This window comes from Pipistrellus kuhlii, unplaced genomic scaffold (genome assembly GCF_014108245.1).
Source record: "Pipistrellus kuhlii isolate mPipKuh1 unplaced genomic scaffold, mPipKuh1.p scaffold_m20_p_3, whole genome shotgun sequence".
Taxonomy (NCBI): domain Eukaryota; kingdom Metazoa; phylum Chordata; class Mammalia; order Chiroptera; family Vespertilionidae; genus Pipistrellus; species Pipistrellus kuhlii.
Genome location: NW_023425529.1, coordinates 136,460,332 through 136,487,185, shown reverse-complemented (window position 1 = coordinate 136,487,185; position 26,854 = coordinate 136,460,332). Strand labels below are relative to the sequence as shown.

Here is a 26,854-nt window from a genome sequence, read left to right as displayed (position 1 = left end):
AAGAGGCAGACAGAGGTTGATTTCTAGGAACAACAGGAAAATGAGAAGACTCAGCAGGAATATAAGGGAGAAAATATGAGTTCTGATAGACACTTCAAAAGCCTGTAATTTTACTTTTGAGCTCTTATGTTATTAAAAAAGCATAAAGAGCCGAAACCGGTTTGGCTCAGTGGTAGAGCGTCGGTCTGCGGACTGAAGGGTCCCAGATTCGATTCCGGTCAGGGGCATGTGCGTTGGTTGTGGGCACATCCCCAGTAGGAGGTGTTCAAGAGGCAGCTGGTCGATGTTTCTCTCTCATCGAAGTTTCTAGCTTTCTACCTCTCTCCCTTCCTCTCTGTAAAAAATCAATAAAATATATTTTTTTTTAAAAAGCATAAAGAACAAGAAGATATTTAAATCCATGATAATTTTACTAACTAATAGAAATTATGTTTTAACTGACTTAGAAATGCCTGTACTATCTCACAATAGTAGTAGCCCTGATGTGACTCAGAACATATATTTGTGCTGCAACTAGGCAAGGGACCTAAATCATATTATTTCCATACCTCACAAAAATTCTGAGAGGCAGCTATTATCCACCTATATGAAGAAACTAAAGCTCAGAAAAATTTAAAAACTTAACTTAGCATCCTGATATAGAAAAGATGAGGTCCAAATAAGTTTTTCTGCTTTCAAAGTTCTTTCCATTATACAGTAGTCCCCTTTTATCATCAGGGGAGATGTCTGTCTCAAGACCCCCAGTGATTGCCTAAACTGCACTGAACACTACATACACTATGTTTGTTTTTTCTATACATACATACCTATGATAAAGTTTAATTTACAAATTAGGCACAGTAAAAGATTAACAACATAAAATAGAACAATTATAACAATATATTATAATAAAAGTTATGTGAATGTGTTTGCTTGCTCTCTCTTTCTCTCAAAATATCTGAAATTTTCCACTTAATATTTTCAGACCATGGCTGACCACAAATAACACAAACCAAAGAAAGCAAAACTGCAGATGAGGGAACTACTATACCAGCAAGCTCTCATATAAATACAGTTATAAATTTTCATACCACAGAAATCACTATAATAATAAAGTCTAGAAGAATAGTCTTAAAATAAATGAATTCATATGCATAAAATTTATGAACTACACAGAAATTTCATATATTTTAATTTTAAAGATAAAAATGATAAACATTATCAAGACACTCACCCTGACAATAAGGATCCATTTGATCAATGAAAGGCCAAATCCACAAATGGCACCATACCTTCCAGCAATGGTATTGGTGATACAAAAGGATAAACAAAATCCAAGCCAGTTGAAAATAAATGCCACTAAAAGCAAGAGAAAGAGTTATTTTAAAAACTATACTTTGGAAACAAATTAACAGATTGATATTTACAATACTTCATTGCTCAATGGGAATAGCAATTCCTTTTTCTTTTTGAACTCTGTTCCAATTAAGCCTTCTTTATAGACTATAGTTTACCTTTTGCAAATGTAAGTTATTTACCAGACATTAACAAATGAGTAAGCTTGGTTTCTTGTTTAATCAATAAGAATCAATTCCTTAAAGCTTATCACAATGGGTGAGACATTTTTATACCAGATAAAAACCAGGTCACAATGTAGCTTCCATGAGATCCCACCCAAGAAGCCCAGCCTCAGCAATCAGTCAACCGATCAGCCAATATTAAAACTGAGCCAAATAAATTATCAAAGATGGATCCCAGAACAGATACTGTTCACTGCTTCTTTCTCTTCTCTAACAAAACCTGTTGTACTCCTCCACAGGAACCCACCCACCTTTACAGACTCCCTACGGAAGACTGGATCTAACACTTAACCGCAATAGGTGGGTCCCCAGTAGTCTGGGGCAAAATCACAGGAGGACAAAACTCCTTTCCAATTTTTTTTTGTTTTTAAATAGGCCTTTTGAAAAACATTCCTTGGTTCTTAAGAACATAGCAAGGGAAAGGAGGATGGAATACAGGTTTAGTAACATTGGTTCTAAATTGATCCCTTTTGGAGCTGGGCAATGGATACATGGAGATTTATAATACTATTGCCTACTTTTATGTTTAAAAAAAAAAAAGAAGAAGAAAAAGATGAAGAAGAATAAATGGTCCCTCTTCTTCCTCTGGATGTTTGGACGTATCTTGAACAGCTGCTGGGATCTCTTATCAGCCTGAGGATTAAACTCTCCAAGTGGGGGAGAAGGAAGAAAAGCAAAGGAAAGCAGAGCCACAATACTGATACTTCTGTGCCTTCAGACAGCTCATCCATGCTCTTCTTGTCTTGTGCGATAATCCCCTATTTAAAACAATTGAGTAGCGGTTTTCTATTACTTGTGGCCGAAACCATTATGACTTGGGGGAATAAGTTTTTAAATAAGGGACCCATATTTGAGTCTCAGTATACTCACTTACTAGACACGTGACCTTAGACTCACTGCTGACTTCTGTGAACCACAGTTCTTTGATCTGTAAGTACCTACTTCACAAGGTTGATTAAAGGATTAAGTGACATAATGAATGTAAAAAGCTTAGCACAGTATAGAACCTCATACATGTAGCTGCTGAAGTGTTAGCTATCATTATTAGCCATATAAAATATCTTGACCTTACAGAGTAGGTCCTATCTTTTCTGTAGAAAAAATTTCAGGAGACACTATTGGAAATAAAGCTTATTTAACTTTCTACTTTTTCTTTTTTTAAAAACCTAGATATTGATCAGTATTTTGCTATCCTCGATATCTGTGCTATCCAAAGCTACCAGACACACTGCTTCTTACTTGTGCCCCAGGAACATATCCTCCTCTATAAAATAAGTTATTTAAATTGAAATTAAAACTAAATAAAATTACAAATTTAGTTCCTCCATTGCAATAGCCACACTTCATGTACTCAAGAGTCACATGTGGCTTGTCAGCTGATATATAGAATATTTCATTTCCACTATCAGAATATTCTATTAGACGTAACTGCTCTGTACCTAATTGTCTAATATCTGTGGTAGCTGTAGGGGAAAATAAAAAACACTTAACCAATCAAAAATAATTTCATATCTACTTTAAAATAAAGAATTTATATCAATGAACAGCAGCAGAGATTTCCTACAGATTGCCTACATATGCCACATATGTGTTAGTGACAGGCTGAGATATTTCTCTCCTCAGGCCTCAGGGCAGGCGGGTGAGGGCTAGGGCAGAGAACAGACTACTACCAATCTTGACCACCTTCTTCCTTTACCCAGTGTGCTGTAAACATGCTATCATTTTGTAAGCATGCCATGTTGTTAAAACATAGGAAGCATTGATGGAGAAAATCCAAAACAGCAAAATATTCCAAAAGTATATTTTTACATTTGCGAATATATTCAAACACTATCCAATAAGTTTCTTCAAATCAGACTATTATACATATTGCATCCACACTAGAAATAACATCCAAAAGTACAAAATAGTATTTACTTAGCATCATGTTTCCTTTTTGCTATATGTGCTCAGATACAATACCTTGTTATGGACTGAATTGTGCCTCTTCAAAGAATTTGTATATTGAGCCGAGACCGGTTTGGCTCAATGGATAGAGCATCGGCTTAGGGACTGAAGGGTTCCGGGTTCGATTCTGGTCAAGGGCATGTACCTTGGTTGCGGGCATATCCCCAGTAGGAGGTGTGCAAGAGGCAGCTGATTGATGACTCTCTCTCATCGATGTTTCTAACTCTCCATCTCTCTCCCTTCCTCTCTATACAAAATCAATAAAATATATTTTAAAAAAAAAGAATTTGTATATTGAAGCCCTAACCCTCAATGTGACTGTATTTAGAGACAGGGGCTTCAGGGCGGTAATTAAGATTAAACAAGGTTACAGGGGTAGAGTCCTGATCTGATAGGGTTGGTGGCTCGAGAGCTCTTTCACCACATACATGTAGAGGACAGGCCATGCGAGGACACATCAAGAAGATAGCCATCTGCAAGCTAAAAAGAGAATCTGCACCAGAAACCAAATTTTCAGGCACCCTGATCTTGAACTTCTAGCCTTCAAAACTCGAAGAAAATTAATTTCCATTTGTAAGACACCCAGTGGGCAATATTTGACCCAACAGACAAATATAGTACATAACTTAACCATCTTTAAATGGTTTAAGCACCAGGAAAACAGTGACCAATTGAACATATGCCTCTTAGCCTGTAAGATAGGAAGTAAAAGCAGGATAGGTTTTTAAGGACAGAATCATTTGTGGATTCAATTATGGATCCTCTATGATGTCAGAGTTGGCAAAAAAGAGAATCTCATAACTGTACACTAAACCGTAGATCTGTAAAATCTGCAAAAGAAACAACATGTAGTAGAGGCAGGAGAACATATTAGACATGCCTAGGAAAGAAGACAATACTTTTCCTTCAACTCTATGTTATTCATGCATGTTTCCCTGGAAACCTAGGGTAAAATATGGAAGTTTACAGGGCATAAGGAACCTATTACTCATATAACAAAACCCATGGTAAAACCCAAAAAAGCAACAACCTTAGGGAGCATATATTCCTTAGTTAAGATTTGGGGAAGCAAACAGCAGGGAAGCAAGGCAATAAACTCAGCAAAGTTGGCAAAGAATGCTTACTGTTGCTCCGATTACACTTCTCCACATTCACCTTCAGCGTGCCCTTCTTTGTAAGAAAGCAAATCAGGCAGGTTTGGACAGGTTAATGACATTTGAAAATCATTTTAAATCATATTACTTATTATATCTAAAAGGTGGGTTCTCTGGTAAGGGAAGGAGAACATTATCACCACCTTCACTTAATAGAACACTATAATTTATGACATTTCATATATTTTCACTCCTTTGTTCCTCACATTAGCTTTTTAAGAAGGGCAAGGTCAAGTTAATTCCACTGTACAAAAGGACAAATTGAGATTCAGAACAGTTAGGCTGCACATGAAGTCATAAAGCAAGTGGTATAGCCAGGATTGAAACATCCAAGTCTTTTACCTATATTCTGTTTCTTTTTACCACCTATCCAAAATGGTTATCAGTATGCCACAGTTTATCCATAAAAAGTATAGAAAGACTATACTTTTAATTTTCAGTAGCCATAAGATACTTAAATTAAAAAGGGGAAAACAGTAACTTTATAGTGAAGAGAGTTGGCAGACATCACCTTAATCTGGTGAGAGTAGGAATCACCAGTAGTAACACATATCTAGATTATTCCTTCTTGTTGTGATGCACTGAGAAGGGCCCATCGTTTCTGTGGTATTTTTGCAAAGAGAAAGAGACAAAGACAGACAGACAGACACACACACACACACACACACCCCATCTAAATTGGTATTCTTCAAAAGAATCAGTCATAAAAAACAGGAGAAAAGATTAAGAAACTCTTCCATAGTAAAGCACACTTAGAAAACATGGCAACTAAAAACAATGTGTAATCCTAGATTAGATTTGTAATTACAACCTTTTCCCTAAGTTTTAAAGTATTTCAAAATAGAAAATTAAAAATTAAAAACAACTTGATACTTGCTTTGAAAGTAAACAAATGAAAATCATAGATGATAAATATGCATATTTGATAAATATGCAAACATTGAGAACTTATTAATATTTGATCAAAGAAAAATTTTCCTCACATATAAATACACCAGGTTACTAAGACAATAAGTTCTTAAAGATCAATTAATTTCACTATACTTAATTTTGAACTACACAGGGACAAATTTCTGTTTTATCTAGGCTCCCTGTTTAAACTATCAGCCATTTAGAAAGACATGATCTAGCAACATATTAAGAAATTGTTTTTGCCCTACACAGTGTGGCTCAGTTAGTTGGATGTTGTCCCATGGACCAATGGTTGTTGGTTCGATTCACGATCAGGACACATGCCTGGGGTACAGACTCCATCCCTGGTAGGGAGGTGCAGGAGGCAGCCAATCGATGAATTGCTCTCATATCAATGTTTCTCTTTCCCTCTCAAATGCTCTCTCTAAAAAGTAATAAAAAATATATTTTTAAACAGACATTACTTTAATGTATATCCACTAAATTATGGATATGCCTTAAATTATAGAGAATTTATTTAAAAACTTTTTCTTCAACAAATTCAAATAAAATTTAAATATAAAAATTCAATAAAATTCAATACTTCATAAATATTATGAGTTTTTAAAGATATAATTGCAATGCTTAAATATTCTCTCTCTGGATTCACTTACAATGTGTAATGTCATCCAAAACCAATAATAAAAAATAAAAAAAACACACAGCTTTGCATGCACAAATCATTAATATACTATTTTTCATATGTGTGGTGCTCAGACAACCCTTTTAATAACTAACTTTTATGACTTGTTGATGGAGGGGTTCAAAAGAATTTACTAAGTAATGATGTTCAACATCATTAACTGTTAAGGAAATGAAAATAAAAACCACAAGGACATACCACCACACATCTACTGGAATGTCTTTTTTTTTTTTTTTTTTAATGTGAACACTAAATGTCAATCAGGATCACAGCAACAGAAACTCTCAGTCCCTGCTGGTGGGAATGCAAAATGGTACAGCCACTTTGGAAGATAATTTGGTTATTATTTCTTACAAGTTAGAAATTATATTGCAAAAACACTCTTCTAATTCTTTTTAAAGGTACAATTAACTTAATATTTCTTTAGTTATGTGATCCTTGTGTCTAAACGACAAATAATTATTAATATAGCACACTGAGATGAAGACTCACACGACACAAAAGGCTCAACCTTAGAAGAAACAATTCCAGATAGGGCCCAATATTATATATTCTAAGTAATAGAGTTCAGGGTTATTTCCAAAGACTGTCAATTATCCAGTGAACAAAATCTTAATTTCTAGTTTCTAACTGAAAAACGGCTTACTTCTTTTCTATTAAAGAGAAAGCCTGTTAAATATAAGATCAGAGGCAGTTGGGTGTATAAAAGGCATTTTGCAGTGACACTTCAAGGGATTGTAGAAGCTAGAACATTATCAGGGGACACACATATTTCTTTTTTTACATTTTCAGGACATTAACATGCAATTATCTTATAATTCAGGGTAAAACTTTTTATAGGGTTTCATGTGGTAAAAGAAAGAAACATAGATATTGAAAACAGATAGCAAGAATTAAACCAACAAAAGGTTTTAATTGAAATTTTATAATTGATATTTACTGTAGTTTTACTTGTACAACTTATAGAACCTAAAATGCTTAAGTTATAAACCATACTAAAGAAAATCTATTTCTAAAACCTTAGAAATAAACAATAGAACAATCTAGACAACTGCTACGGTAGACAGTTTAAGCATGGAAAATATAGCAAGTTGCAATTTGAAGAACAGCCACTAGATGGTAGTGAACACAAATAAGTCTATGCTCTTTAAAGCAAATAAGCTCAAGCTCTGGCCTACAGACACCAAAAAAAAAAAAAATGTAAGGAAATAAAGATAAATAATTTATAATTTAACTTTATAATATTAGTGCAATATTTGTAGACTATTAGTAGTATAAAAATATAAACTGCAGAAACATAATTCAGTAAAAATTTAAAACAAGTCAGACAATTTCCATTATATATATTATTATAAATATTTGCATTTACTTTAATTAATATATCACTAGTGGCCAAAAATAAAATCAATCAAGTGTCTAGGTTATCATGCATTTACATCACTGTTACATTAGTAAAATGTTTTCAAATCAAAAAACTAAAAAGAATAGTATGATTTAGTGCACTACAGAAATGGAGAAATAATAATTAAGCTCTGAGTCAAATAATTAGATAGTGTCAAATAACATGTTTTTATTCCTAAAAAAACAGGTATTTATACTACACAGAGTACAATAAATTTAAATTCTTTCTTTTCTAATTAAGGAATCAATGTTTACAAGACTCATAATCAAAATATGTAGGAGGTGTACTATCAATTTAAAGGATTATAAGCTGAACTAAAATTCAGAAAACAAGGTTCACTAAACTAGCAGTAAAAAACAGTAGATATTTGTAGCTAAAGTGTTCATTTCCTTTGCATAGTATCTAACATCATATTTAACTAGAAATTGTTAACTAAAACCATGAGATTTAAATATTGTATTATATTAGCTGGTGCCTACCTGAATATAATTTAATAAATTTGAAGAAAAAAATATAACTGCCCACCCATTCACCCATCCATTTTTTGAGTGATTATCTACTTCTTCAGAAGATGGGGGAAAAGGAAGCAAGAACCCTGGCAGATGTGGCTCAATTGGTTGGGTGTTGTCGCTGGTTCAATTCCCATCAGGGCATATCCCTGGCTTTCAGGCTTGATCCCTGGTAGTGTGGGTGCAGGAGGCAGCCAATCAGTGTTTCACTGTCACATCAATGTTTGTCTCTCTTTCTTCCTCTCTCTCTTTCTTCCTCTCTCTCTAAAAGTCAATTTTTAAAAAAATCTTTAAAAAAATAAAGGAGGTAATTTTTCAGATTCAAAAGTAATTCAATTCAGAAAGTATGTACTTTCTATTTTTAAAGTTAAATGTTGTACTCTAAGTAAGTAAACACTTCTGGGTTTTATTATCAAAATAAATCATGAATTAAGATGAATAATATTAGCATTCTATCAAAGAAGGTATAAAAACTTGATCATCTAACTAAGCTGAAGGCAGAAATTAACCATATATAGACTACATGAATATCAGGTTTCCAAAACTTATTTTAGCAATTTAATTTTTTGAGTTTCATAATCTTATTTACTGTTTACACTGTGCCAATCAGAAACTGAAATAATAAAGACCATAACACAGTTTTCCCACAAGTATCTTAAGTTTATAAGTTAAATATTAATTTTGCAAGATGTTACAAAATATAACTTAGATTACTGGACTTCTAGCTACTCACCATTCCCTTCAAATAAGACTTACACTTTCATACTTTTGTGTCTCAAATCACATGGTTCTAGCTGCCCAGAATATTTCTTTTTCCAACTTCTCTTCTGGTTTAAAGACACTCAAATGGAAGTCCTCTGCTTCAAAAGCAGAATTTATAATTTCATTCTACATGCTTTTACAATATTAAATGGGCATGCAACATTTCTCATATAAAACTATATTTAACTTAAAGATGCTTGTATATCTCTATACAGTCAGCATCTAGCATGATGACTACAATACAGTCATCTGATAAGTAATAAATTCTAGGGTTTGTACTGTAACATTTGATCACACTTAGCTGGTATCGGGAACAATTTACATTTTAAAAAAGGTAGACACCTGCTAACAATATTTGCCTTTTCTCACTGTCTGTTATTTTAAAAATACATAGCTAATACATGCAAAAAAAACTAAAAAGTTTGGAAAGGAAAGATCACTTACTGAAAAACGCCAGCATAAAAATCCCATCGTTACCCACTCTGAGCTGGTCTGCATCACTAAAGTCATCTCTTGGTGAGCACTCTTCCTCCTGAATCTGTAAAACATCAGACATTAGAACTTCATTACCTTGAATATAAAATAAGAATTTAAATAAAATCTAATATCCTCAATTTGTTGTATAAAACAAAACAGATGAGTACAATGTCTAGCAAGTGTTCATTTTTCATGGGCACCCTTGAAAAAAGTAACTTCAAGGGTAAACACAAAAAAGATAAAAGTTGAATAACACTGAATTAATGAAAATTATATTAAGAAAGATAGATGTTCCACTGTCAAGTGGAAACAGGACCTTTAAACATCAATAGTGGCAATATTTATCAAAAACAAAATTATACATACTTTCTGACCCAGCAATTCCAGCTCTTCAAATACATTGTACAGATACACACATATACTCATGTTTATAAGAAATGTATTAAAGACTAAAGGCCCGGTGCACAAAATAAGTGCATGGGGGGGGGGGTCCCTCAGCCCATCCTGCAAACTCTCTAATCTGGGATCCCTCGAGGGATGTCTGACTGCCAGTTTAGGCCCAATCCCTCTCACAATCCGGAACTGCTGGCTCCCAACTACTCACTTGCCTGCCAGTCTAAACACCCCATAATCATTCCCCTACCAGCCTAATCGATGCCTAACTTCTCCCCTGCCAACCCAATTGCCCCCAACTGTCCTCCCCTGCCAGCCCAATCATTCACAACTGCCCTCCCCTGCCAGTCTAATCAACCCCAACTGCCCTACCTTGCTGGCCTGGTCACCCCTAACTTCCTTCTCCTACAGGCCTGGTTGCCCCCAACTGTCCTCCCCTGAAAGCCTGGTTGCCCCCCAACTGCCCTCCCCTGCAAGCCTGGTCATCCCTAACTACCCTCCCCTGCAGGCTTGATTGCCCCCCAACTGCCCTCCCCTGCCAGCCATCTTTGACCACATGGGGGCAGCCATCTTGTGAGGGCGTGAAGGTCAACTTGCATATTACCTCATTATTATATAGGATAATTCACTGCAGCAATGTTAAAAAAAGCAAAAGATTAGACACAATATAAATGCCCATCAATAATGGACTATTGTCAGAGAGGCTGACCAGCTGGGGAAGGGACTGCGGGAGGGCTCCAGGGTATGTCTGTCATGTCTCACTCAGTCCTGATTGGCTGGACTCCAGCAGCAAACTAACCTACCAGTTTGAGCATCTGTCCCCTAGTGGTCAGTGCACGTCACAGCAAGCAGTTAAAAGGCCTTACCATACATTAGCATACTATGCTTTAATTGGTTGCATGGCCAACCGGACACTTAGCATATTAGGGTTTTATTATATAGGATTGATTCCATGGAATTTTATTCAACTACTAAAAGAACAGAAACATTTAAATAGAATGTTTAAAAAATAAAATATGGAGTCTATGCAATAATTTCAACTATAACTATGTTTTACGTTGATTTATAAATCCTAAAATTGGTAAAATATTTTAAAATGAAGTACAACTCTGGTGTTTTCTTCTTAATTTCCCACATTGGCAAATGTAAAGAAAGCATTCATTAATTGTCATTTATTAAGTACCAAACATGTCCCAGATGACAGATAGGTGCTAGAATCATATATAGAAGGTCCTTGTTCTGGATTTGTTCACAATTTATCAAATGCTAGTTTTTATGTCAAAAGACAAGATACTGACACACAATTTAAAACATGGCTCAGTGGCTGAGCATCAACCTATGAACTAGGAGGTCATGATTCGATTCCCAGTCAGAGCATTTTGTCTCATCATTGATGTGTCTATCTCTCTCTCCCTCTCCCTTCTTCTATGAAATCAATAAAAATATATTTTTAGTCGAAACCAGTTTGGCTCAGTGGATAGAGCGTCGGTCTGCAGACTGAAGGGTCCCAGGTTCGATTCGGGTCAAGGGCACGTACATGGTTGTGGCACATCCCTGGTGGGGGATGTGCAGGAGGCAGCTGATCGATGTTTCTCTCTCATCGATGTTTCTAGCTTTCTATCCCTCTTCCTTCCTCTCTGTAAAAACTCAATAAAATATATTTAAATATATATATATATATTTTTTTTTTTAATAAAAACAATAAAACACATTACAAAAAAATCCAAACCCTATCCACGACAGGGTTATAAAATGAGACTAACTGATAAACAAGAACAAGCCATGTTCTAAATGTTTTATAAAGTGAATTATATAGAATTCAAATGTTTTTCATAGAAATATTAAAAATAAATTTATTTTCATAAATCTTTTAATTTTTCATATGATAGATGCAACCCTATACACAAAAAATAGAAAATAGTGTTTTCAAGTCTCCTGGCCACCTACATTCTCCCGAGAAGAATAGATTCAAGAAACAGGCTTCAAGTCACCCAGCTGAGATTCATTTACAAGTGAATATACAGACATGTCTCATTTTATTGTACTTTGCTTTATTGCATTTCACAAATGTTGAATGGAAGGCAAGATGCTTCACCAACAAAAAGATTACAACTTGCTTTATTGTAATACTTTGCTTTATCACTGTGGTCTAGAACTGAACTCCATTATCTCCAAGGTATGCCTATATTCAAAACTAATTAGACCTTTAAAAAAAAAAAATCTGAATCAACTCTAGAAACACATACTAGAGCTCTGACCAGGTTGCTCAGTTGGTTAGTGTTATCCCGATATGTCAAGATTGTGGGTTCGATCTCCTCTCAGTCAGAGCACACACAAGAAGCAACCAATGAATGCATAAGTAAGTGGAACAAATTGATGTTTATTTTTCTCTCTTTCCCCCTTCCTCATTCTCTAAAATCACTCAATCCATTAAAAAATATATATATAAAGAAGTATTATATAGGAAAAAAGTGATGGAGCACTGGGTTAGAAACTGATGAATTTAATCCCAAGCCAATTTTGCTCAGTGGATAAAGCATCAGCCTGCGAAATGAAGCGTCTTATTTTCTATTCTGGTCAAGGGCACATACCTCAGTTACAGGCTCCCGACCTTGGTGGGAGGCAACCAACCGATGTGCGTCTCTCACATCGGTGTTTCTCTCTGTCTCTCCCTCTCCCTTCCATTCTCTCTAAAAATATCCTCAGTTGAGGATTAAAAAAAGAAGAAAGTAATGAATTTAAAATATTATTTATAAACATCTAAGTACGTCTCCTGTACAATTTTATTTTGCTTTCCATGAAGTTTTCCACAATCCTCACAGGTAGAGTTTTATTAAAAGCAGTTGGAAACAGAAAACTTTTCTTTATAAACATGTTCCTAGGGTGGGTCAGAAGGATGGGAGGTTAAGGCCAGTGCATGAGATGCCTAAAATCAAGAATGTGGAAATGATAATTATATGGGTAAAGATAAGGTCTAGGACAGTGGTGGGCAAACATTAGTCAACAGAGCCAAATATCAACAATACCAGGATTGAAATTTCTTTTGAGAGCCAAATTTTTTTAAACTTAAACTTCTTCTAATGCTACTTCTTCAAAATAAGACTCGCCCAGGCCGTGGTATTTTGTGGAAAAGCCACACTCAAGGGGCCTAAGAGCCCCATGTGGCTCGCAAGCTGCAGTTTACCGACCACAGGTATAGGAGAATTACAATGTAAAATGGGATAAAGGGGAAGATCAAAAGAAAAGAAATAGAAATGAGCAGGTCAAGGAATGAAGAAGGTAAATTAACTAGGAGAGTACCTAGTTCAATAAAAATGATACATATAAATAGTAGTAATATATTAAATATATACACAGGCACAAATACTCAAATACAGACCACTATTTTGATATTACTAAATAGATATATCAAATAATATTCTCAAAAGGAAATAAAACTTTTTTACTCTTTGGGATGTTTCTGCTGCTGCGGCAGCCATTGCAGCAGCTTTTGCCTTCTCAGCTTCATCATACGTAGGAAGAGAGGTAGCAACACTGTATGGAGGTGGCACAGGATAAAACTCATTGTATACTTCTGCATCTAAAGAAAATGAATTTTCAAAGGATAAGCATTAAAAGGAACTATTTTATATGATTTTATAGCCAAATACATAATTTAATAAATTATAACAGGCAGGCCACTAAAGATTATTATTACTATTGTAATCCTATGTTATAAGCTATAAAACACAGAAATTACTACTTAATCATATATGTTTTCTAGTCCTATATTTATTATAAAGAGAATGGACTAATAAATATTATCTAAAAGGCTCATATACAAAACAAAAACTCTAAGAATAAGATTTTGAAAAAAATGTAAGAGAATTAACCAACACTGCTATGTCAAAGAATTAATTTATTTGCCCAAATAATCTCACAGGCAAAATCATTTATTAATAATAATAAATGTTTGCTACATAACTCCAATAAGTGTGAGGTAGTTTGGTACACAGCATAGCAATGGTAGTCACAACAAAGGGATTGCAATTTCCACTTTTAGTATCTTCCATCATTCAGAAATAGACATCTTCGGGATTTTCTTCCTTCAAAACTACCGTCAAATAGATTTAAAAAAAAAAAAAAAATGTAGGATAGCAAATTCACTGTATTATATACTCTGAAAACTTGTAAAATAATGAAGAAATGTAGGCCCATAATAAATTTTAGGAAGCAGTCATTAAATCTTATAGCCAAAGACAAATAAGTCAACATAAAACTATACATCAAACTAGGCAATGAACAAGCATGATCAAATAACATTATATACAAACTACAGGCCCAGTGCATGAAATTCATGCACAGGGAAGGGGGGGTGTCCCTCAGCCCAGCCTGCACTCTCTCCAATCTGGGACCCCTTGAGGGATGTCCGGCTGTCCGTTTAGGCCTGATCCCACCAGACATCCCTCTCACAATCCAGGATTGCTGCCTCTTAAACCGCTCACTTGCCTGCCTGCCTGATTGCCCCTAACTGATTCTGCCTGCCAGCCTGATCACCCCTAACCACTCCACTGCAAACCTGATAGATGCCTAACTGCTTTGCTGCTGGCCCAATGGCTCCTAACTGCCCAACCCTGCAGGCCTGATCACGCCCAACTGTCCTCCCCTACTGGCCCAGTAACTCCTAACTGCCCTCTCTTGCCAGCCTGGTCATCCCCAACTGTCCTCCCCTGCAAGCCTGGTCATCCCTAACTGTCCTCCCCTGCAGGCCTGGTCCCCCCCCCCTCAAATGCCCTCCCCTACAGGCCTGGTCCCCACCAACTGCCCTCCCCTGCAGGCCTGGTTCCTCCCAAATGCCTTCATCTGCTGTCCCAGTCACCCCTAACTGCCCTCCCCTACAGGACTGATCACTCCCAACTGCCCTCCTCTGCAAGCCTGGTCCCCCCCAACTGCTGCCCCCTATAGGCCTGGTTCCTCCCAACTGCCCTCCTCTGCCAGCCTAGTCAGCCCTAACTGCCCTCCTCTGCTGGCCTGATCGCCCCTAACTGCCCGCCCCTGCTGGCCATCTTGTGTCCATATGGGTGCAGCCACCTTTGACCACATGGGGAAAGCCATCATGTGTTGTAGTAATGGTCAATTTGCAACTGATCAATGAGTCTCTGATCATTAATGTTTCTATCTCTCTTTCCTTCTCCCTTCCTCTCTGAAATCAATAAAAATACATTTAAAACAAACAAACAAAAAACACAACAATACCTGAAGTTGTAGGTACTTCCACAGTAATACTGCTATAAGGTGGAGGAGAAGAGTCAGTTTCAAATACTAATGCTGAAGGAGCAGTCTGCACAATCTGTGGTGCTGGGTTTGAAGTTGATGGCTGCTCTATAGCAGGTGATTCTGAATTATCCTCTTCATTGTAAAGCTTAAAAAACAAAGAAAAACAAAGAAATATTAAAATGATTCTTTTTAAAATTTGTTAATTTTTAAAGATCATTTCAGTCAGGTTGTCACTTTTTAGCTATAAAGAAAGTAAAATAGCATTTTAAAAGATGAACAAACATTTTAAGAGACCTAATCAGTCTCTAACAGCTTTAGAATTCTTATAGTTTCTTTACAATAAACAAACTGTTAAGAATTTATGAAGAGAAAATCAGTTAGTGGGCAGGCAGGCCAGCTGCTCTTCATCCTAGGGCACTGGTAGCAGCTCCTGGAGTATGTGAAGGATGTAGGTGCCTGGCTCCAGATGCAGCTGGGAGGGTAGGACCATGAGGAAGCCCCACCCCAGGGGTCTTCAGCCCCTGAGAGTCAGGCTTTGGGGAAGAACTCTTGGGTAAGACAGGCAAGGGGCAGGGTTGGTAGGAGTAGAGGCTATGGAGAGGGATGAGCCACAGAGGGAGCAGTGGGGTGGGGTGGTGAGAAGCCGGGGCCCGGGGGAGTGATCCCAGCTTTGGCCTTTGAGTAGTTCCTGTGAGCCCCGCCTTGGTGGGGGCACCACTCCTGAGTCCAGGCCCAGTGGGATATTTCCATGGCCATGACCTTCTCACAGCACTAAGGGCTCACTAAAACCTGGAAGCCCATCCTTGCCCATAGCTTATCCCTCTGATTCAGAACGTCTGCCACCTGACTATGCCAATCCTCACACGGGGCCCACAGGAAAATCATACATTTGGCTTCCTCTAGGTCCTCCTCCCTATCGTTTGCAAGGTACAGTGCCAAGAACAGGTTGCTGCAGTTGTACTTGCTGAGCTTCAGGTTGGTGCGCCAGAAGCAGACCAGCACCATGGCCAGGAGATACTTATCTGAAATCTGGAAACAGGGATCTCTGGTGAGGGATTCCTGAAGGAAGCTGTGCTCCAAAAGGTGGAGGAAGGCCTAGAGCTACAGGTGCTGGCAATAAGGGAGAGGCCCACTGCTCCCATCCTGACGGCTCTAGCCCCACAGCCTCACCTGGATAGCAACCTCATAGGCAGGCTCTCGGGCTTTGGTCATCTCATAGGGGGTAGGAGTGGGTGGAAACAGGTGAGAGCAGGTGGGGGTGGGAGTGTGCAGGTGGGATGGGGATGGGTGATTGGAGCTCAGGGATTACATACAGCATGTATAAAGGAATTCTTTACAATATTCTCCCCACACCTTTCTATAAGTCTAAAATTATCTTAAAGTTAAAGAAAAAAAATTATAAGAAAATAAAAATATATATCGTATAAAACGAAAGATTAACTTAAAACTCTATAATCCAGCTTCTAACCATTTCCACTCTATTGCTTAGAAACCCTATATGATCATTAAAAACCTCTAATATCTTCACTTTTCAAGATGACTTTCCACTTTTAATCTAAATCCAGTTTTCCACGATAGCACTACATTCCTAAGGCCTCTCAAAGAAGAATGTTAATCCTTGCCCAAAGTCCCCTTATCTGGCAACAAGAAGGAAAATTTTCTTGAATATTGCCAGTACTAAATCAAGAACCTCTCAAGTTCACACATCTATACAACTTGCCAGATGCTTTCACATCCTGATTGTATTTACAAGGTTCCAAACATTCCCCAGGGAGTAAGCTCTATAACCCCAATATTGTCTCCTCTACCTTAAATCCTATTATAATACAAGATAAACCAACTTAACACCTCAATTATAAAACTGGAAGAGTAATAATACCCAGAGTTGAGTGGTCTTACATGACCTCATCTATTATAGAACTGCTTCTACTAGAAGATAATAGATTTATACATTTTACTTCCTGGTCACCACTTCCTCCTGGCTTTTACCTCATTCCCTTGCTTGCACTTATGTCTATTCTTTGGACCTTCCATTTGCTGCCACTTGGTTACTTTGTATCCTGTATAACCTAGACCAGCAGTCGCCAACCTTTCAGACCACTGGCCTAGACTATAAAGTGAAAAACTTGCATGACACTCACCCTAAACTTCCTAGTTCCCATATCTTCTACCACATCTACCCCCCACTGAAACCCAATCTGGGACTTTCTGTCTACTCTTTCCTGGTCAAGAATGAAAACACATCACATAACTGAGTAGACTGATGCCAGTACAAATTTAGTTTCTGATCCCAGCAGGGCTGTCAGAACCAGTCATCACAATGGTAGATGTTTCAACTCCACCACTCTCCTATTTCCCACTTCCAATCATGGAACTCTCAGATAAAATCTTTTGCTTCCTACTTCACAGAGGAAAACACGTTTTCAAGCAAAACTTCCTCCAACTTATTTCCCTCTGCATCTCTAAATTTATCATTATGGCATCCATCCTAACTTATTCTTTGCTCTGAAATGTCAGACAACTGTATAGAGAAGATCCTGCCTCCCAAGAGATTGTTTTTCCTTTAAATAACATCTTTCCTTTTCTCCACTAACTTCTTTCTACCCACATATACATTCTATTCATGACTTACTTAAAAAAGATAGGGATATCTATCTTTCTGTTTCTCCTCCTACCTTTCACTATTAATTCTGCTTGTTTTTATAGGGGCCCTAAATTTCCTCTGCCATCTTGCCTTAACTAACAGTGAATCCAAAACTGCGGAGACTAGGTACCTCTAACACAGAGACTGGATAGAAGGTAAATGCTGTGTGACTGGTTTCATTTGCAAGGGCATAAGACAACTAACTCCAAGTAATATTGTTAAAGTAACTATTACAAGCATTCATTTGTCATTTAAAAAGTTAGTATGGTGTACTGTCTTATTTGATTTCATTCTTTAGATGATTAGGTAGTTGGTACATGAATAACTAGAAAAGAAGATATTTGATGCCAGAAGATCAAAATTTAAGGTACAGATCTACCACCTCCTAGCTACATAAACTTGACTGGGTCTTCCAGCTTCACCTTCTTCCTGTGATTCATTCATATCAGTCAGTTATCAATCAGTCACTAAACAAACTTTATGAAATGACTATATTCTAGGTACTATAATGGGTGCAAGAAATAGGTACAAATCCAAACTCATCAATCTCTAGAACTTCTAACTTTTAGCAAGTAGGACCTCTGAAGCAAGAGCTATAATGTGGAAAATAAAGGAAAACAGAAGTTTACTTATTCTATCATAGGTAAACCACGGGGCCAAGACCAGCAAGACCCAGGCCTGAAACACCAACTTTCTTCAGAGAAAGTTTCATTTTTTTCCAGCAAACAGAGAGGCTAAGAACAGAATCCTCAAGCAAAACTACTACTGAGTAATATCAATTACTAAGACATGTTGTTGTTGATGATTCATCCAGGAAGCATAGCAAATGCCAAGAGGCCATTACAGGCAACAGTTAAAGGGCTCTTCCACCAAAGTATTATTTGCCAAAACAAACCCTCAAAAGTTGGCAGATAAAAATATACACATAATCTGAATAATTTCATAAGAGCAAAAGCCAAATACACACACACACACACACACTCACACATACATTCTCTCTCAAAAGTTAGCAAACATGTGCTAACTTTAAATAAGTAAATATATTTATTCTTATATATGTATTTCTTTATTCCTATATAAATTCTTATTCTCATTTTATAATGATCACTATAATGCCACATTTCTAAAAGTACTAGTCAATAAAAATAAAAAAAAAATGTTACACCAAGGTTTTTCACAAAACTTAACATGACTGTCATTTTCCAGTAAAAATTGACATGTGAATTCCATTACTGCATTGATTTGCACTACAAGTACAGATGCATAAGACAAAAAATATAACTTGTGCCTGTGAAGGAACCAGAGAGGAGTAGGTAGTTTTCGTTAGTACTCAAACTCCAATAATAAAACAAATTTACCAAGTAGTTTTGGAAAAGAAAAAACCCTGGTAATCTAAATTTTTAACTTTACATTTTGAAAGACAATTCTGCTTTAAAGAGAATACTTTAGTTAGCATAATTAAAACACTGATAAAGATTTGAAAGTATTGTTACACATTAATTTTCCTTTTAACAAGGTCAATGAAAAAAGCACCGTGTATTAAAAAAAGAAAAAAGCACCATGTAGGAAAATGTTGTGTACAAAAAAATAAAAATACTGGCATAACTATTTCTGAGACTACTATTCAGTCACTAAAATGGAGCTAAGAATAAGAAGCATATTGGTTAAGAACAGAGGTGTTGGAATAACTTTTCTATATTCAACCTAAGCTCCAGCACTTAATTCATTTTGACTAGTATCATCTACAAAGTGGGGTCTATTTTCTCACATGGTTTTTGTAGAGTACAAAAATGAACATCTGTACATACTCAAAATAATGCCTGACATAGTTAAAGCCCATTAAATGTTAGTAGTTGTTTGTTTTTTTAAAAGCACTTTATAGCCCTAGCTGGTTTGGCTCAGTGAATAGAGTGTCAGCCTGCGGACTGAAGGGTCCTGAATTTGATTCTGGTCAAGGGCACTTGCCCAGGTTGTAGGCTTGATCCCTAGAGTGTGGTGTGCAGGAGGCAGCCGATCAATGATTCTCTGTCATCATGGATGTTTCTATCTCTCTTTTCCTCTCCCTTCTTCTCTGAAATCAATAAAAATATATTTAAAATAAATAACTACTAAATAGCACTTTATACATATCAACTACTATAGTTCCTAGAACAATCCTTTGAGGTAAGATGGAACAAACTTTAAATAATTGAATTGACACACCTAATTAGGGGCAAAGACAGACTCAAATTCAGGTTTTATTATCACTAAATTCAGGTTCTTTCTATTTCAAGATGCCTCCAATAAAAATTTATAGGCAGTAATCTATCCTGGCAAAAGATAACCTTTATGACTACTTTTTTTTTTAATATATTTTATTGATTTTTACAGAAAGGAAGAGAGAGAAATAGAGAGCCAGAAACGTCGATGAGAGAGAAACATCAACCAGCTGCCTCTTGCACACCCCCTACCAGGGATGTGCCCATAACCAAGGTACATGCCCCTGACCGAAATCAAACCTGGGACCTTTCAGTCCGCAGACCGACGCTCTACCACTGAGCCAAACCCGTTTCGGCATTTAGGACTACTACTAATACTGTGGTGAGAGAGACAACCAATCAATATCTCTTTCTCAATGACATTTCTCTCTCTGTCTCTCCTCTTCCCTTCCACTCTTTTTAAAAATCAATGGAAAAAGATCCTCGGCTGAGTATTAACAACAACAAGAAAAAAGTTCCAGAGATTGTATGCCCCCTACAGTCTAACCCTCTTACTGACAGCAAGTATAAATTTAGAACTAAATACAAAAAAAATAAAAACTACCTGAGCATTCTGAATTAAACAATAAATAGGGATATAGAGGGAAGTTAAAATTTGGAGAAGCCACCTGTACAGATGAGAGTTTCCCATTTTTTTTTTTCTTTTTGCAGTTTTACTCTGAAGCAGAACTATAGTTGTGGAAAGGCATCGTGGGTTAGGTTGCTAAAACCCCATTATAAATCATGCTATTTGTAGACAGACAAAGCATAGAATGGAGCCTGGGAAAATCAGAAAGTGAGGGGATATCTCTAACTCTCAAATAATGCATGTGCAGATCTTACACAAAACCACTGAACAGTGTATGAAACAGTATTTGCAATCTAAATCTGAGTTGACTGCTTCTAAAACGAAATATTCTCCAGAGGACCATAGTACAACACTCAGAAGATCCAGGATAAAACCCAATATAACTACAAATTCAAAATAAAATGAAATGTAAGTCATTCTCAAGGGAAAATAAAATCAAGAGATGCCAATTCCGAAGATGACTCAAGTGATAGTTACTATACAAGAATTTTAAAGCAGCTATTATTGCTGTTGAAGGAAGTAAAGCAAGATTACCTTGAAATTAATAAAATGGCAGGAAATCTCAGCAGAGAAATATAAACCAACAAACAAAAAACAGAAATTTTGAAATGAAATAAAAAATCCAGTGATTGGGATCCATGCACAACGAAGATGACAGTAAATTAATTTTTAAAAACTTTTTTATTGACTGATTTTAGAGAAAGGAAGAGAGAAATTTCTTGTTCCACTTATTTATGCACTCATTGACTGATTCTTACATGTGCCCTGATCAGGGACTGAACCCCAAATGGCATACTGGGATGACATTCTAACTGAGCTACCCGGCCAGGATGAGAGAGCCAGTGAATTTAAATTGACTTTAAGAATTTATCCATTCTAAAGAACAGAAAAGGATTGAAAATTAAATAAGCAAACAAATGGACTTAAAACATTTTTAAAGATCTAAAAAAAAAAACATGTAATTTGAGGCTCAAAGGAGACTAGAACAGGAAACAAATTTAAAGAAATAATGTATATAATTCTTCAAAGGGATGAAATAAATGTATAAAGTCAACTTCAGTAAGGCTAAAACAGAATAAATTCAAAGAAACGCACACCTACACGTAATATATAATTTCTAAAAATCTAAATATGAAGTTATTGAAAGCAGCCTCAGAAAACCAATATATTACATGCAGAGAAACAATGATTCAAGTAACTACAGGTTTTGCAGCAGAAACTATGGTTGTCAGGAGAAAATAAAACATCTTAAAAGGCTGAGATAGAAAAACTCAGCCAAAAATTCTATATCCACAATATATATCTGTATGCTGCAGGAATAAAGGTAAAATAAAGGTTGGTTTGTTTCTTTTTTTTTGGGGGGGGGGGGGTGTGAGTATTGAAACATTTAATAAAGAGAAACTACAGGAATGAGGAGAGTATATAGGGGATGATAAATGTTTAAATTAAAAAAAAAATTTCCTCTTAAGTTTTTAAAAATATGTGTCACTAAACCAAAAATTGTAACATTGTCAGGGTTTTCAATGAATGTATACTAGAGACCTGATGCACAAAATTTGCACACTGGGGGCAGGGGGGTGTCCCTCAGCCTGGCCTGCTCCCTCTCTAAGTCCGAGAGCCATTGGGAGATTTCTAACTGACAGCTTAGACCCGCTCCCCGCTGCCCACTGCCACCAAGGCAGGAAAGGCTCCTGCCACCACCTCTGCACTCTCCAGCTGTGAACCCAGCTTCTGGCTGAGCAGCACTCCCACTGTGGGAGCACACTGACCACCAGGGGGCAGCTCCTGCATTCAGCGTCTGCCTCCTGGTGGTCAGTGCACATCATAGCAACCCAGTTGTTCCACTGTTCAGTTGATTTGCATATTAGTCTTTATTATATAGGATAATACACATAACATCAAGGTTAGTTACAAAGTTCTACATATACGACACTAATGTTATATATACATACCTTACTTTTCACTAGTTATTATCATCTTAGAGGAAGCAAAAAAATAATATACAGAGAAATAATCTAAAAAGGCAATAGAAATTTTAAAAGGGGCACTGAAAAAAGATTTTTTTTAATCAAATGATCCATAAAAACACAGAAAAGGGTGAAAAAAGGAACTACAACAGCAGCAACAACAACAAAATACAACCAGAAAACAAACAATACCATGGCAAAAAACAACCATATCACACCAAGAAAGACATACTTAAAGGATTCAGACAGGTTTAAGGAAACAGATAGGAGATATGCCATGCCAAAAAAAATAAATAAAAAATAATTATAATAAGGCTGGAATGGCTATATTGATATTAAATAAAATAGACCTGAGGACAAAGAGCACTACCAGAGATAAAGAGGGGGTATTTTATAAAAAGAGAGCCTCAAAATTTAGGAAGCAAGAAATTGAGAGGGAGATAACTCAACAATCATAGCAGATTTTAACGTCCCTTACTCAGTGACTAATAGACCAACACAAAAACAAGTAGCAGTAAAGACACAGAAGATCAGAACAATACTATGAACCAACTTAAGTGACATTTTCTAGAATACTATATACAACAATGGAAGAGTACCAGGTATATAAATTTTAAATGCACACAGTACATTAGCAAAATAAATATATAAATATATTAGATCACAAAACCAGTCTCAATAAACTTAAAAGAAATGTGATTACAGTTTTCACAAAATAATTAAATTTGAAATTTTAAAAGTACCTAAGAAAATCCCAACTAAATAAAAATTTAACACATTTCTAAATGTATGGTTCAAAGAAGAAATCGTAAGAAAAATTAGAAAACATCTAAAAAACAAAAATATAAGATATCCAACTTTACAGGACATAGCAAAAACACTGTTAGAACAATGCTTGCACTAGGGGAAAATGTTACATTAGAAAAAAAGGTCTAAAGTCAGTGATCAAAGGTTCACCAATAGAAGCTAGAAAATATTTATTTTTTTCTTTTTTTTTTATTAATTAATTTATTTTTTTTTTTACATATTTTAATGATTTTTTTTGCCCCCCTCCCTCCCTCCCCCATATCCCCTCCCTCCCCATAGTTTTATGTCCATTGGTTGTACTTATATGCATGTATACAAGTCCTTCGGTTGATCTATTATCTCCCCCAGATCCTCCTCCCCTCCCCGCTGTAATTTGACAATCTGCTTGTTGCTTTACTGTCTCTATATCTATCTTTTGGTTCAGCTAGAAAATAAAAGGTACAGTAAACCAGAAAGAAAGAAAATAGTAAATAAATGAAGTAAGCCGAAACCGGTTTGGCTCAGTGGATAGAGCGTCGGCCTGCAGACTGAAGGGTCCCGGGTTCGATTCCGGTCAGGGGCATGTGCCTTGGTTGCGGGTACATCCCCAATAGGGGGTGTGCAGGAGGAGGCTGATCGATGTTTCTCTCTCATCGATGTTTCTACGATGTTTCTCTCTCATCGATGTTTCTAACTCTCTATCCCTCTCTCTTCCTCTCTGTAAAAAAAAATCAATAAATTTTGGAAAAAAAACAAAAATAAATAAATAAATAAATAAAAATAAATGAGGTAAAAGCAGAAGTTAGTAAAATAGAATACAGAGATATTTAACAAAGCCAAATGATGTTTCTTTGAAAAGATCAACAAAATTGAAAAATATTATAGGCTAGACTATCAAAGAAAAAAAACTGAGAAAGCAAATCTCGAAGTGAAAAGGGGATTATTATCAGACCTACAGACATTAAAATGAAAATAAGAGATTAAGAAATTGTTTTCCGATGGTCTTAGGCTCTACAGCAGCAGTTCTCAACCAGCGACCCACAGGTTGAGAACCGCTAGCAGGGTCCCCTAAGACCATCGGAAAACACAGGTATTTACATTATGATTCATTAACAGTAGCAAAATTACAGTTATAAAGTAGAAACGAAAATAATTTTATGGCCGAAGCCGGTTTTGCTCAGTGGTAGAGCATCGGTCTTTGGACTGAAAGGTCCCAGGTTCGATTCCAGTCAAGGGCATGTACATTGGCTGCGGGCACATCCCCGGTGTGGGGTGTGCAAGAGGCGGCTGGTCGATGTTTCTCTCTCATCGATCTTTCTAACTCTCTATCCCTTCCTCTCTGTAAAAAATCAATAAAATATATTTTAAAAATAATAATTTTATGGTTGGGGGTCACCACAACATGAGGAACTGTATTAAAGGGCTTTAGGAAGGTTGAGAACCATTGTACTAAAGGATGGGAAATGGCAGTGGAGAGACAGGAGAGGAAAAGAACATCTAAACAGACCTAAATAAAGAATAGGTATTAGTCCTGGAGAAACGAGAAAATGAGAATACTATGTTCAAAAGCCAGAAGGCAAGAGAGATCGTGGTTCAAAGTGGTGGATGGAGAAGGGTTAGACAAGAGAACAAAAGTATTATAGTTCAAAAGGAAAAAAAAAAAAAAGTATTTATAGCATCCTGCCTGGTTTGGCTCAGGTGGTTGGGCATCATCCAGTGCAACAAATGGTTCCTGGTTCTATTCTGGTCAGGGCACATCCCGAGGTTTCAGGGGCTCGATCTCTGGCAGGATAGGTGCAGGAGGCAGTCAAGCGATGTTTTTCTCTCACATCAAAATTTCTCTCTCATCCTTCCTCTTCCTCTAAAAAAATTTAACTAAAAAAAGTATGTATAGCTCATATGCAATGCAATAACAAATCAAGCAATGATGAGGTAAGCAGAAGCTCATTTGTTTTCTAAAGGTTACAAAAACTTAAAAGGGTCTCAAATGTTATTTCATATCCCTTCCCCTTTTGAGGAAACCACAAAAAAAGCCATGCTGATATCAATGTAAGTCCCACCCAAGCGAGAACAAATATTCTATAAAAACCTTTGTTCTATAAAAACCTCACTGTTGGATTTCTTCCATCCAACATTCAACAGTCCGTAGAGCCTCAAAATTAGTAATGGTGTAAAGCTATTCAGTTTATTTCCTTAGTCTCAAAGTCTCTGCCAAACAGCACAATTTCTTTACATGGTGTAATGCGTAATTTTGGAGAAACGTCACAGACAATTTAAACCAGAGCACATTTCTAAACTTTCAAAATGTTAATTATTCCTGTTCAAACAAATCCTAAAAGCAAGCAAGTCAAAACTTTGAAATAATCTGATAGTCTTATTACAGTGCTGCAACATTTCCCAACTTGCATTTGGAATGTCTTGAACAAGAATTTTACCCACACATTAATTTTAGCTAAGTGATCAAGTATTTAAAGAAACCGTAACAACATGGCATGAAAACACATAGAATTATTTACAATCACATGGTACATAGCTTAATTTTAATTACAATGTCTTGTCAGTAAATTTACATTTAATACATGTAAGCAGAGTGTATTCCATAGTTATTTAAACAAGATTAGATGTGCTCTTATGTCTAAAGCACTTAGTAGAGTTCTCAGCATATTCCTGACATAATGCAAAGTCATTATTGTTCTATTACTGCTAGACTAGTATTGATAAAATGTATTATTTAATCCATCAACCAATCGTGTTCTTAAACCACTTATCTGTCTACCTCTCCTACACCAAAGTATGTGATGTGAGACAAGAATTTAACTATCTTGTTCACCAGTACCTAGAACTTGGCACATAGAGATACTTCATAAATTATCATATATTAGGTGAACAAATTAGTCATAGGACCTTTGCTCCATAGTTAACGATATCTAACGCATAAATTTGACAAGAGGCACTTAAAACATAAAATAAGCATATTAACTATCTACTATAATGTTGTATTTTCATGATATAATGCCAATGTATTTACTTGTTAGCGCACAAATATTATACCATTACTAATCTTGTACTGATCAAATATGCCTGTGATGGCTAGCATTTGATTCAACATCATTCGTGTGAACTAATGAATTCATCCATATAAATTTTTTAATGAGCTGAACTCAATCAAATCAATGATATACTTACAATTAATACCACTACACACACAGAAACAACCAGAGAAATTTTAATCTGGGGTCCATTCCAAAACAAATAACCCTGGCAACACAAGTTAACATTATACTAGTCTTCAAACTGTGAAAGCTTAGTATAAAACACCTCTGGAGTGTGAATTTCCTCAACTACAGTTTTTTAAAACCTATTTTAAAGATTAAATAAAAATCAGACATTCACAGAACCCTATAGCACCTCTGAGAAAGAACACCAGTTTAGAAGTAGAAAGACACACAAAAAAGATAATTCAGTATAACAAGTTTTCTAATATGGTGATTCTCAATTTTTCCTCTATCTTGACATTGATGACAGATGCCTCCCTCTTCCAATTACAGTTTTGTAGGAGTTTTTAAAGAATCGGATTT

General features: G+C 36.2%; 1 protein-coding gene and 1 pseudogene across 1 annotated transcript in view; both read right to left on the bottom strand.

The window, feature by feature from the left end:
* NDFIP2 (Nedd4 family interacting protein 2) overlaps positions 1 to 26,854 on the bottom strand; it is a 49,537-nt gene that overhangs the window by 15,021 nt on the left and 7,662 nt on the right. Inside the window, exons 2-5 of the mRNA XM_036458176.2 lie at positions 15,033 to 15,198; positions 13,244 to 13,377; positions 9,372 to 9,465; positions 1,214 to 1,338 (exon numbers count right to left, since the gene is read on the bottom strand). Coding sequence (XP_036314069.1) covers positions 1,214 to 1,338; positions 9,372 to 9,465; positions 13,244 to 13,377; positions 15,033 to 15,198 — 519 coding nt within the window. The remainder of the gene's footprint in view (positions 1 to 1,213; positions 1,339 to 9,371; positions 9,466 to 13,243; positions 13,378 to 15,032; positions 15,199 to 26,854) is intronic.
* LOC118730306 lies at positions 15,253 to 16,265 on the bottom strand (annotated as a pseudogene).